This window comes from Haplochromis burtoni, unplaced genomic scaffold (genome assembly GCF_018398535.1).
Source record: "Haplochromis burtoni strain Fernald_Lab_line unplaced genomic scaffold, NCSU_Asbu1 Contig_344, whole genome shotgun sequence".
NCBI lineage: Eukaryota > Metazoa > Chordata > Actinopteri > Cichliformes > Cichlidae > Haplochromis > Haplochromis burtoni.
In genome coordinates this window covers 559,761-574,288 of record NW_024582705.1, presented here as the reverse complement: position 1 = coordinate 574,288, position 14,528 = coordinate 559,761, and the positions used below count along the sequence as shown (strand labels likewise).

The following is a 14,528-nucleotide window of genomic DNA, read 5'->3' as shown; positions in this document are numbered from 1 at the left end:
GTGTGTGTGTGTGTGTGTGTGTGTGTGTGTGTGTGTGTGTGTGTGTACATTTGAGATTAGAGGTCATAACTTGTGAGGTGAAGCCAGGGTTAATGACTCTATAATGATGGCGGAGAGTGACAGAGAAATTTAAATCTACTGTGCTGGAATAAAATATAAATAGTAGACAATAGGAATAAATAACAAACAGGAGAAATATATAAAGTCAAGAGGGATATACAAAATAAGAAAAATATATACAAACAACTATTGCTTTGGTTTAATAAATGCACAAAAATATGTGTTCATGTGCTTGTTCATTCAATTAGCCTGCAAGTGTTACTTAAAATGCTTATAGGTCTTCTACAATCACAACTCTTGCCAGTTTCTTATTAACATTACAAGTACTGCATTACGTACTATAATAAACATGCATACACTTTTTCCCCGTGAGTTTCCGACATACGTGTGCCACAGACTTTACATTCAGAGTGAGTGGCCCAAAAGAAAACCATTGCAAACTGACGCAAAGAAAAAGGAAACCCAAACAGTATCTGTGCTGGGGCCATAAAGGTCGTAGTCTTAGTCTGTTCTTGCAGTCAACTGGTCTCCCTTAGTTTTTGCTTCAGTATTTACTCATTATCCAAAAAGTATCTTTCATATGAGTTTTTAAACTACACATTAAATCACAAATTAGTAATCCATCACAAAACATGAAGATGCAAGCTCTTTTGGTTGTGTACAAACTGACACTTCTGTTTACTGCCATCTTTACTGTGTTAGAAATGCACAGTAATTGGAGTTATCACTTGTACCTGACTTAGCATCATTCATTATCTTTCAGAGGGATGTTTTTAGTCACTCCAATGATTAGGATTTCACATCCCACAGATGTTCAATTGGATTGCCATCCAAGAAAATTGGAGGCCAAGTCAACACCTCAAATGTGTTGTTGTGCTCCTCAAACCATTCCTGAACCATTGTTGCTTTGTGGCAGGGGGCATTGTTCTGCTGAAAGACGCCACAGTCATCAGGGAATATCATTTACATGAAAGTGTGTGGTCTGCAACAATTCTTATATCCACATGGATGGCAGGATCCAAGGTTTCTTGTTAGAACACTGCACACAAGTTAAGTGAAGCACGCACATCCAGCTATCTAGATGATGTAAAAGAAAACGTGATGCATTAGACCATCAGGTCACCGTCTGGCATTGCTCCATGGTCCAGTTCTGGTGCTCACATGTTCATTGTTGGCACTTTCAGGAGTGGACAAGGGTGTGCATGGGCAATATGATTAGTCTGTAGCCCATATCCAGCTTGAGCTACAGTAGTCCATCTGTTGGATTGAACCATATGGACCAGCCTTCACTTCCCATGTACATCAGTGAGGTTTGGCAATCCATGACCCTGTCGCTGGTTCACCAGTGTTCCTTCCTTGGACTACTTTAGATCGATACTGACTACTGCAGATTGGAAACACCCAACAAGAGCTACAGTTTTGGTGATGCTCTGACCCAGTTATCTAACGATTAATTTTGCCATTGTCAAATCTGCAAAAAAAACTTACAATAATCCTTATTTCCTGCTTCTAACACATCAAATTTGTGGACAGAATGATGCTTCCTAATATATTCCACCCACTAACAGCTGCTATGATGAAGAGATAATCAGTGATTGTTGTATATAATACTTTTCTTGTCTTACTTACCACTCAAAGTTTTTATGACTAGAAGTCACATTTAACCACGTGTTCATTCAGTGCTTAGTTCTACACATTTTATCTGCTTCACAACCAAAGCCAGTGTAGACTCACCAAGTAGCCTAACATGCTTCATTTAACTCTTGGACATCTCAGTCAGCATCGGTGACAACCCCAACCCTGGGCAATCCCACTTTGCATTTTTCATTTTTATTGCATTGTTGTCTCTGAGTCCTGGCAACCAGGGAAAAAAGAAAAATATAATTCTAACTGACACACAACAAGAACTTTTTCCTCAAAAAGAGAAGTCTGTTTTGCTTTTCTCCAATAGAGGTTTAAGGTTAGGGTTGCAAATACCACCTATGATGACTTGAAACAATTGAAAATATTTGTCAGTACTGTCAAATAAAACCAGAAGGCTTTAAGATAGTAATGGAGTTAAATAAGATTAAGACTAAATGAGTTTCAAAGATGCAATGAGTCGAGTAAGACAAAATGTTAAAGTTGTGGGTTGTGCCATATTAGATCCGTTGTTAGACCTTAAATGAGGTTAGCCAGCTCAGGAAGCCCAGGCACCCTCATCTACTACAACAGCAAAATCCCAGTTATTTATGGTACACAGAACATTCCCCAAGGAGCTCAAACACTCCCATCTGAATTAGACTGGAACATTTCAGCACTCCTATGTGCACGCACCCTCTTCTATTCAACACTTTCATCATCCCACTCCACGGCATCCCCCTGTTTATTATCCCTTTCCTCACACTGCCCCCACAGCTGTCATTTCTGTAATCATCACAGATCGCGTTGACTTCTTTACCAGCGCCCTCTGCAAAAGCTTCATCCTTTCACACGTTCATCATCATTTGTCCATCTATTTAGGCGGCTGTGCCATATGTCTCTCTTTTCCTCTGCTGAGGCTTGTCAGACTTGTGAAGTAGCAGCTTACAGAGCTTAGTTTTACAAAGACCCATCACCACCTACTTTATCCCCTGCCTGATGATTCTTCTTAAACCTTAACCCACATGCACACAAGCACCCCAGCCCTGTGTCTAACAACTCTTGGTAAAAAGCACAGTAATCTAGTCTCCAAATACCACCATTGGTGATTCAAAGCTTTGACACATAGCTGAAATGACTGTATTTAGTCTGCGTAGAAGAGGAATCAGCAGGACAAAAAACATATTCCTGTCAGAACATATTGTTTACAAGTAAACTGAGGGATGAAAGCAGGACAAGACAGTTTAGTTGCTCATGAGGATGCATTTCATTTATTTATTTATTTAGCCCTAGACTCTGGAATAACCTGCCACTTGATCTTTGTTCTGCAGAGTCTATACAGTCTTTTAAATCCTGTCTTAAAAATCACTTTTTTTACTTTGGCTTCTAATTTGAGTTCAGTTCGAGTCCCACAACGTTTTTTACATTGCGCTCTATTATTCTATTTGTTTGATTTTGTTTGTTGTATTTATTTTTATTGATGCATGGTTTTATCTTGTTTGTTTAAACTAACGTAAAAAGCAAGTCAACCTCAGTAAACCTGTTTTTTTTAATGTGTAACAGAAATAAAATTTGCGCTGACCTATTTTTGCCAGCGGAATATTCACTATTGTATGGAGTAGGATTAAATTTTTTACAGTTTTTCATGTTCCTCAGAGGATAAACCTACATACTTGTGTTGATTCCCTCAGTTTTGATTTAGTCCCACGGTGGGGTTGATATGTTTTGCTTCAAGTGAAATGAGAACTTTATACATTCAATTTAAGTTTGTTCATGGTACAAAAAGGATACATTTATCTAAACTTCAATACAGCACTAACTTTAGTACTTTTAATTTATCAACCAAAATAATGCAATAAGTACTGGATGAGATTACATTTAACATTACATTTACACAGACATTCATGATCTCAGTATGATGAGTCTCCTGACTTTAGCGAGCCCCTTACTTCTCCTCTGACTGACATTGACATATTTAGTTTTTAGTGAAATATTTTAATACTTGGGGGAAAAAAGCAGCTAAAAAAATTTAAATGTAGCTGTTCATTTGTCAAGTCAAGTCAGCTTTATTTATATAGCACATTTAAAAGACATCAAGCATCAAGCCAATTCAAATATCAACTACTACTACAATGATCACATTTTGAGCAGATGTTCAGATTACCAAAACATATTTCACCAGAGTTTGGTGGATTAGCACAATCAGTTCCTGAACTAAATTCAGACTGTGTCCGTATCCCAACATTTACATAAGGCTAGATCTATGCATAGATTCAGTCCTCAAACTTAAATTTCATTATTACTTCTGGAAATAATGTGTAGAAATATGTAGTGGTACATTACAACAACACAAGCAAAAAAAAATTTGTTCATATTAGTACATTTCTTTAATTTAATGGCTCTCACAGTGCCTCAGAATGTTTTTGGGTAATGTACTGAACCCCAGTGAGGCATCTAATATTCCATTTGTCTGACAAATAAAAAGTGTTGTATGCATGGCAGTTATATAGCACAGTCTTACTCACTACTTAAAGCACTTATAGCCACACATTTCACTGATAATTTACATAGCACTTTTATATGTACTATACCTTGTACCTTGTGTTCATGCAACCAACCAACAGAATAGCCGTTTACACTCATGTCTTAGGACTATTGGAGGGAGCCAGCGGAAACTCACAGAGCCACACAAAAATACCCCAGCTGACAAGGAGATTCAAACCTAGAACCATTTTTCTGTGAGATGACAGTTGTAACTACTGTGCCACCGTGCTGCCCGAATCTGTTTGGATTTATTGTCTGTTTGGATTTAGAGCATTCTGATAGCTTTAAGCATAAGACACCTACCATTCATTAAAAGGGTCATTTGTTGCATGTGTTCTTACTTCCTGTTTTCTCTTAGGTTTTTACACTAATAAGAAAAATACATTTTAATGCAACTGCAGCATATATCTAAAAAATATGTTGTCATTGGCAGGACTTTTTATTAAATTAAAAGCAGTAACATGGAACAGGAAAAAATATTGTATCGGCAGCAGTGTGTATACACTGTGTTCACTTCACTGTGGCTGCCATGTGTGTGTGTGTGTGTGTGTGTAAGAGCACATGCCCATATGGTGAGCGAAGAGTGGAAATCACAGTTTCTGTCTATGTGTAAACACCAGGGGCAGCACTGAAACCATTAAACTGAGCAAACCAGAACACGAACGTCAGACTTCCCATGTCTGTTTCTCATCTGTGCTATCTCTCTCTCTGTGTGTGTGTGTGTGTGTGTGTGTGTGTGTGTGTGTGTGTGTGTGTGTGTGTGTGTGTGTGTGTGAAAGAATGCAGACAGAGGCAATTTCCACACTGCTTACCTTAATGCAAAAGAGGTTGGTTTAAAAAGGGTGGCAAAGTTATAGATACTTTTAATTTTCAAGCCAAGATTGTTTAGAAATCCATTAAGTCCTCAGAAAAGAAGAACATGATCTTCCAATGAAGCTGTTTTTCTTTGCGTCATCAGATGCAAACTTTCTTCCCCACGCCCACCAATTAAGGATTAATTTTTCAATGCATTTGAGAGAAACGCTTGAAAAGCAGGAGGTAACATCTATAGAAATGAATTGCTGCAACAATTTTCAGATAATGTGCTGTTTATTTTAAATCCAATTGATTTGTCTTTTGGATCTTACCGTTATCTCGAGAACTGGTGATTTCAGACAAAAAGATTGCTGTGAGAGAACAAAGTGAGCTTTTCAAAGTTGGCTATTTCTCAAGAGCTGAATTTACTAATTCGGCTGAATGACAAAGAGATTGACTGTCTGACAAGAGAAGAGGTGCTACAGTAAAACTGTGAGTCTAGAGAGAAACTATTGTCTAGGCTAAGAATGCTATTTGTTCTTCACATATTCTGTTCTATTCTATTCTTAGCAACAGTGGGAAGGAATAACCTATAAACCTATATAAATATTTATTCACAGAAAGAGAACTCTGATAAAACCAGGCTTAGGGAGATGCAGCGCAGTTGAATTATGAGAAGAAAGAGAAGCAGGAAAAAATAAAGTGAGAATTAAGAGAAAAGAGCAAAACACAAATTACAAGAGAGAAAAGTTAATGATATGCAGTAGCAGGTATACATAAATGCATCTGGACTAAAAAGGGGTAGGTGGAGAAGAAAGGAAGGAACAGCTCGTCCTGCTTTCACAGCTCAGTCTAGGAAGGCCCACAGCAACTTATAGTAACATATTGCTCAGGGTCACCTGCACTATAAAGCTTTATTTTAGGCCATCTGTTTCTTGAACCCAAATAGGGAGCTGGTTCCATGGGGGAGTAGCCTGATAGCTAAAGATTGTGCCTTCTTTCTTGCAATCTCTGGGAACCAGATGTAAGCCTGCAATCGGAGATAAAATACAGATGGATGGGCCCGTGGCTGGATTGGTAAAGGGCAGAGAGCTCCAGTCCGACAGACGCCAGCAAGGTGGAGGTGGAGTACTGGTTTGGGCTGGTATCATCAAAGATGAGCTTGTGGGGCCTTTTCGGGTTGAGGATGGAGTCAAGCTCAACTCCCAGTCCTACTGCCAGTTTCTGGAAGACACCTTCTTCAAGCAGTGGTACAGGAAGAAGTCTGCATCCTTCAAGAAAAACATGATTTTCATGCAGGACAATGCTCCATCACACGTGTCCAAGTACTCCACAGCGTGGCTAGCAAGAAAGGGTATAAAAGAAGAAAAACTAATGACATGGCCTCCTTGTTCACCTGATCTGAACCCCATTGAGAACCTGTGGTCCATCATCAAATGTGAGATTTACAAGGAGGGAAAACAGTACACCTCTCTGAACAGTGTCTGGGAGGCTGTGGTTGCTGCTGCACGCAATGTTGATGGTGAACAGATCAAAACACTGACAGGATCCATGGATGGCAGGCTTTTGAGTGTCCTTGCAAAGAAAGGTGGCTATATTGGTCGCTGATTTGTTTTTGTTTTGTTTTTGAATGTCAGAAATGTATATTTGTGAATGTGGAGATGTTATATTGGTTTCACTGGTAAAAATAAATAATTGAAATGGGTATATATTTGTTTTTTGTTAAGTTGCCTAATAATTATGCACAGTAATAGTCACCTGCACACACAGATATCCCCCTAAAATAGTTAAAACTAAAAACAAACTAAAAACTACTTCCAAAAACATTCAGCTTTGATATTAATGAGTTTTTTGGGTTCATTGAGAACATGGTTGTTGTTCACTAATAAAATTATTCCTCAAAAATAAACTTGCCTAATAATTCTGCACTCCCTGTAGTGTACCCATAGAGTATGAAGACATCTAAAGTCCTTTCAGTTTCAACTGCATCTTTTAGTGGTGAATGCTAATTTTTAGTAGCTAAATTAGTCACTTTTCTACCAAGGCTCTTCTTGCCTCTTGTCTTTGTGTTAGCTTGTTTCTAGTGCAATGATATGGAGGTCTTCTGACGTGTTCTAGTAATTACAAAACAAGGAACATTCCTTGCAAAAGCATATGAAGTATTTAATTCAATGCATCTGTTCTTCTGGAATCCATTGACACTAGGACCCCTGTATGTAGGGTTTGTTTGTTTTTTAACCAAATAAGCAACCCAAATAACAGTTTGTTGTTAGTTGATGCACAGATCGCTGGTGGCATATTGTGTGTTGGACATTTTTGCCCTGAGGCTCCTGAAATAATATTTGGGTCATGCAAGGGACAGACAACAGCAGCACATAAAAGTGTCATATCAGTTTTCTGTTTACAGCTGTGCTTCTGTTAGATAATCACATCTGCCCACCTATTCTTCCTGTCTGTGAACAATTTAAGTGTGCTCACAGTACACAGCTAATCAAACAATCCTAGCCACAGTGGATTTGTGCAGCACATCTGCTGTTCCTGCTGTGTTGAGACAATTCCCACTGAAAACAATAATGCCTCAGCTGCAGAAATGAGGAAGAGTACCAATTCAATGGTCAGTATTGCTACATGCTCCAGTGAATGAGCTCATGTGGAAACAGCCCCCACTGGAAGTAATGGGAAATCTGAAATTCATCAGTTTCAATTGATTGTTGTAATGGATTAGGGCAAAATGGACACGACCCCTACCGCGGCACCAATTTATCATCAAAAAGGCGATTTCACTCACTTAACTGGAATGGTGCGAAACATATGGCAGCTGTTTATTTTTTACCCTAAAACATACAAAAGATTTGTGCCCTATGAATGCATTTGATATTTATTAGATGAGGTCCTAAGTTGGAGAATGAAGATGTCTTAGATACTCTGCCATAAGCTAATGCTGCAGCATTTCTCTTGTAATCAGTTTTAGAGTAAAACTGTAACATTGTCTCTTAGACTTTGCAATAAAATGTCTGCATGTAGAAATCATAAGTCAGGTTGCAACAAACTCTAAGGGAACTCTACTAATGGTAGGTTAATTTACAATTGTTTTATCATTAAAGGCTGGAACTATAATAAAAACATATCTTTTCATTAATTTCAGCTGGTATCAATACTCAACAGTTTTGTTTTTATTTACCATCTCTGTAGTCCTACTAGGGTTTTATTTTTTTAGTTTGTTTATTTTTCTGTGTTCATAGGCAGGTTGACATATACTTGTGCTCTCAAGGCATTGGATTTTAGGAAATACAAGCTTCTCAGGGTGGAAGATTTTTTTAGTTAGTCAGTATTATTGTTTAATATTTAAATTACCAACTATAATATCTCCAGATATCCGCAAAAGCACCTTTATTCTCTGACCCACAAGGCAACCTCTGGGGCCTTTGTGCCAAAAACTGCAGTTCTTCTAATGGGCATTTGATGTCAGTTCCAAGAGCAAGTCAGTCCCCATAGATGCCCATGTTAAACTGCACAACTAAAATAGCATTAAAAAGCATGTATACAGCCTGGTAAAAGAAACCATTTTGGTAAATGGAATGATTCTTATATAGCACTTGTCTAAATGGTAATGGCCTGTATTTGTATAGCGCTTTACTTAGTCCCTGTGGACCCCAAAGCACTTTACACTACATTCAGTCATCCACCCATTCACACACATTGTAACCACAGTTGCCCTGGGGCACACTGACAGAGGTGAGGCTGCCAGACACTGGGGCCACTGGGCTCTCTGACCACCACCAGTAGGCAACAGGTCAAGTGTCTTGCCCAACGACATAACGACCAAGACTGTCGGAGCTGAAGCTCGAACCGGCAACCTTCGGATTACAAGACGAACTCCCAACTCTTGAGCTACGATTGCCTGTACTCTCCTAGAGCACTCAAAATCCTTTATACAACATGGCGCATTCACATTTTTTATGCTTAAGTTTTATACTTAACTCTATTATCTATCTTAACTTTATTAGGAAATAATACTTTGACTAATACTTTGGCTTGCTGTGAAAAATTTGTGCACTTATTAGCATTACATTTTTTGTCTCTGTGTTGCACCTGTATAGTTTATGGATTGCTTACTAACCAAGCTAGCTAGTTTTAGCTCAAGTCCACCCTGTCATCCAAATATTTTCACTTCTTGTTCCTGAAAAACAGTAAACACAACTGCAAGTCCATCATTGTTATCAGCCCGTACTCTGAGCCAGTGTCAGAATACGCACTGTATATGAGTCCATAATAACACAGAGACCAGAACTCTAGAGTTGTCTAGTCTCTGTGCTGTAATGTGATCTGAAACATGACTGAAACTTTTCCTACATATCATGCATGTTAAACAAAAAATGTCTGAAGCCGGTCAAAAAGGACTTTTTCAAGAATCTTAGTAAACACAAAATGCACACAATTCTAAGTGAAAGTGTTTATTATTGAAGGGGGAAAAAATCCAAACTTACATGACCCTATGTGAAAAAGTGTTTGCCCCCTAAACCTAATAACTGGTTGGGACCGTCAGGACTTAAAAAGCCAGTCCAAAGTCTTCATTTTGTTTTTATTAACCCATTCAGAGGTGGACTTGCTGGTGTGTTTTGAATCATTGTCCTGCTGCAGAACTAGGTCATGAACAGATGGCCGGACATTCTTCTTCAAGATGTTTTGGTAGACAGCACAATCCATAGTTCGATTTACCACAGCAAGTCTTCTAGGTCCTGAGGCAGCAAAAGAGCCTCAGATCTCACTACCATCACCATATTTTACTATTGGTATGATGTTCCTTTTCTGAAATGCTGTGTTAGTTTTATTCCAGATGTAACGGGAGTCAAATCTTTTTGGCTCTTTTTGGGGGAGGGGTTGGCTAATGTGAGATGAGCCTTCATGTTGTTTCTGGTCAGGACTGGTTTTCTCCTTGAACCCATGGATGACATTTTTGCCCAGACTCTCTCTTATTGTTGAATCATGAACTCTGACCTTAACTGAGAAATCTGAAGCCTGCAGTCCTTTATTGTTGTTCTGGGTTCTTTTGTGACCTCCTGGTTGAGTGCCATTGGAGTAATATTGGTAGGCCAGTCACTTATTGGAAGCTTCACTGCTGTTCTTTTTTTCCGTTTTGTGTATAATGACTCTCACTGTGGTTCAATAGAGTCCCAAAGCCTTAGAAACATCTTTGTAACCCTTTTCAGACTGACAGATGTCGGTGACTTTGTTTCTCAGGTAATCTTTAAAGCGTGATATGAAGTGTTGCTTTTTGACGTCTTTTAGCCTGTTTTATTTTGTCAGACATGTTCTATTTAAGTGATTTCTTGACTCAGCAGGTCAGGCCTGAGTGTGTTTAATGAAACTGAGCTCAGCTTTCCAAAGCATGTGGTTAATCACAGTTAATTCATGATTTAACAAGAGGGGCAATTACTTTTTCACACAAGAGCAGTAGGCTTGGATAACTTTTCTGAATTCATCAATGAATTCATCATTTAAAAAATGCATTTTGTTTTTACTCAGGTTATCTTTGTCTAATAATAAGAATTTGTTTGATGATCTGAAACATATAAGTGTGAAAAATATGCAAAACACTATGAGGAGGCAAACACTTTTTCACACCACTGTATACAGGGAGTGCAGAATTATTAGGCAAGTTGTATTTTTGAGGAATAATTTTATTATTGAACAACAACCATGTTCTCAATGAACCCAAAAAACTCATTAATATCAAAGCTGAATGTTTTTGGAAGTAGTTTTTAGTTTGTTTTTAGTTTTAGCTATTTTAGGGGGATATCTGTGTGTGCAGGTGACTATTACTGTGCATAATTATTAGGCAACTTAACAAAAAACAAATATATACCCATTTCAATTATTTATTTTTACCAGTGAACCAATATAACATCTCCACATTCACAAATATACATTTCTGACATTCAAAAACAAAACAAAAACAAATCAGCGACCAATATAGCCACCTTTCTTTGCAAGGACACTCAAAAGCCTGCCATCCATGGATTCTGTCAGTGTTTTGATCTGTTCACCATCAACATTGCGTGCAGCAGCAACCACAGCCTCCCAGACACTGTTCAGAGAGGTGTACTGTTTTCCCTCCTTGTAAATCTCACATTTGATGATGGACCACAGGTTCTCAATGGGGTTCAGATCAGGTGAACAAGGAGGCCATGTCATTAGTTTTTCTTCTTTTATACCCTTTCTTGCCAGCCACGCTGTGGAGTACTTGGACGCGTGTGATGGAGCATTGTCCTGCATGAAAATCATGTTTTTCTTGAAGGATGCAGACTTCTTCCTGTACCACTGCTTGAAGAAGGTGTCTTCCAGAAACTGGCAGTAGGACTGGGAGTTGAGCTTGACTCCATCCTCAACCCGAAAAGGCCCCACAAGCTCATCTTTGATGATACCAGCCCAAACCAGTACTCCACCTCCACCTTGCTGGCGTCTGAGTCGGACTGGAGCTCTCTGCCCTTTACCAATCCAGCCACGGGCCCATCCATCTGGCCCATCAAGACTCACTCTCATTTCATCAGTCCATAAAACCTTAGAAAAACCAGTCTTGAGATATTTCTTGGCCCAGTCTTGACGTTTCAGCTTGTGTGTCTTGTTCAGTGGTGGTCGTCTTTCAGCCTTTCTTACCTTGGCCATGTCTCTGAGTATTGCACACCTTGTGCTTTTGGGCACTCCAGTGATGTTGCAGCTCTGAAATATGGCCAAACTGGTGGCAAGTGGCATCTTGGCAGCTGCACGCTTGACTTTTCTCAGTTCATGGGCAGTTATTTTGCGCCTTGGTTTTTCCACACGCTTCTTGCGACCCTGTTGACTATTTTGAATGAAACGCTTGATTGTTCGATGATCACGCTTCAGAAGCTTTGCAATTTTGAGACTGCTGCATCCCTCTGCAAGATATCTCACTATTTTTGACTTTTCTGAGCCTGTCAAGTCCTTCTTTTGACCCATTTTGCCAAAGGAAAGGACGTTGCCTAATAATTATGCACACCTGATATAGGGTGTTGATGTCATTAGACCACACCCCTTCTCATTACAGAGATGCACATCACCTAATATGCTTAATTGGTAGTAGGCTTTCGAGCCTATACAGCTTGGAGTAAGACAACATGCATGAAGAGGATGATGTGGACAAAATACTCATTTGCCTAATAATTCTGCACTCCCTGTAAATGTTGTATTCCTTAAAATACTGCTCACAAAAAAGAGAAACAAAACTGCTGTCAGATCCCTCAATAGATGGTGGAGACCAAAAAGTGAAACAAAGTTTAGAATGTCTGACTTGCATTACGTTTGTAGATACAAAAAACAAGTGAATGAAAATGTTTCCACTGCATTAAAGGTGCAAGCATTAAAAAGCAGGTATTGCTGGTTAAGATAGCTGTAACTGACCTTATATTGACAACTCTTTTATCACCAAACTGCTTTACTGCAAAAAGCAGCTTTCAGGACAATTAGGTATCGAATGGAAATGTCCCAAAAAACACAGACGCAAGAAAAAAAGCCAAGCAGTAAGATGGTTTTCCCCTGACTTCAGCAGTCAGGGTGTATAGAGCTAACGTTGACCATTTCTCCTCAAGCACATTAGCCACATCAGTCAGGACCTGAGAGATCAGCACCCTGTAATCCACAGGCATCCATCTCGTTCAAACTGCAGCCAATGCACCTGATTTCAAGGCTTTTCAAGGGATTTTTAGCAGGGATTATAGGCTGCATGGGAAAGAAGAGGGGGCTCAATGAACCCAACTGTTAGAGACGACAGAACAAAGATTAAAGAAAGTTATAGTATTGCTTATCAATTTTACATAAATTTTCCTCCTCTCCTTTCATCCCTGTGTCCTCAGTGTTGACTTCTTCAGTGTCACTGCATGTTACACACTAAGTTGTGGGTTCATTCCCTCTGCAAATAGATGGCAGAACCAGCCCAGTTCTCAACTGCTGTGAGATTATTGCAAACTCTAGATTGATTTCTCAAGCTTATCATTACAGTATCAAGAATATTAAAAGATAAGAAAACTAGCTAAGACAGTAGAATAGGTAACTTCAGCTAAGTTAACATGATACAGCTAGCTAACACCCATAGTGTATAGGAGACTATCTATAGTTATAGTGATAACATAGAGTAAATTAACTCAATGAAGTGTGGAATTATAGTGCCTGTGTCATTTTATTGACTGCTGCAGCTGTCTACCATAATCATTATCAAAATGATCATTATCTGTGTTTATATGTTTAACGTTTCAGAAATCACTCAAAGAAAATACTGAAGTGGAGTACAGACTGAAGGGAAAGCCCCTACCACCTAAAAAACATACCAAATATAATAATATAATTATATATTATATATATTATTATATTATATATCATATATAATAATTCATTAAAAATGGTGGAACATTTATGCCGGCTCTGTCCAACACTAAACTAAAATAATAAATAACAGATAAAAACAGTGTCGCCCTTAAAGCAAAATTTTTAAAGCAGTTTCCATCCTCTAATGTAAACCATGACTGGAAAGGCTTGTCATGAGTAGTTAGTGTAAAAGAGGATAAAACACACTTGACTGCTTGTCTACTAAGCTTTTACATATTACAGAGCCCGACTCACTGGTTTTAGCTTATCACAGCTACACCATTGTCAAGTCAAATGTCAGCCAGCAAAAGACAAGAATTTGTAGTACAGGCATTAGGTAATTTGTTTAGTCAAATGCAAAATACAAAAAATAAAGAAATATTTTTGAAATATTTATCATGTCTATATTAATGTAATGTCATATAACTGTATTAAAATGAATCCAAAATATGCTAATATGGATAAAGAATTTTCTAAACTTATAAACTGGTGTCAGAGCTTTTACATTCTTTTATTATTTAAAAGAAAAAAATCAGAGCTTTTAGGAAAATATCTAAATTTAAGTGTTTTGAGTTAGCACTCATTTTTTAAAGACTGCTTGAATAACATTTAAAGTAAACCAGAGACTACGCAAAATTCAGAGGTAGCAGTGAAGCAAGGAAGAAGTAAAAGAAACAAAAATGAAAAAAAAAGTCTAAACTAAAAGCTTTCCAAGGTCATTTTCTTCTTCTCATTAAAATAAATGAAAGAGGGTGTGAGGACTTACCTGAGGTGTTCAGACAGATGTTGTGTTGTTCTTTTTTTCTGCCAGGAGCAGGCTGCTTCAGTGTGACACAAGGTATAATGCCAACAGCACAGCTTCAGCATTCAGCATCCTTTGTATCACTATCCTCACTGACAGCCTCCTCAGCACACACACACTGTAGTAAGAGCATCGCTCCTCCTCCCTTTCTCTCTTCATTTCCCCTCCTCTCTCTCTCTCTCTCTCTCTCTCTCTCTCTCTCTCTCTGTTCAACTAAATCCATCCACTCTCATTTCATCAGCAGAAGATGAAATGGTGAGGTCACAAGTGCTGCCAAAGTGAGCTATTTAAGTCAACCTAAATACAATTCATCGTGCAAAGTATTTGT

General features: G+C 38.5%; 1 protein-coding gene across 3 annotated transcripts in view; it reads right to left on the bottom strand.

Moving 5' to 3' along the window:
- Positions 1-14,293, bottom strand: part of rph3aa (rabphilin 3A homolog (mouse), a) — a 42,994-nt gene extending 28,701 nt beyond the window's left edge. For all 3 annotated transcript variants that reach the window (XM_005946317.3, XM_014341343.2, XM_005946318.3), the window contains exon 1: positions 14,165-14,293. In XM_005946317.3, coding sequence (XP_005946379.1) covers positions 14,165-14,265 — 101 coding nt within the window. In that variant the 5' untranslated portion in view covers positions 14,266-14,293. The remainder of the gene's footprint in view (positions 1-14,164) is intronic.
- Between the last annotated feature and the right edge of the window lie 235 nt (positions 14,294-14,528).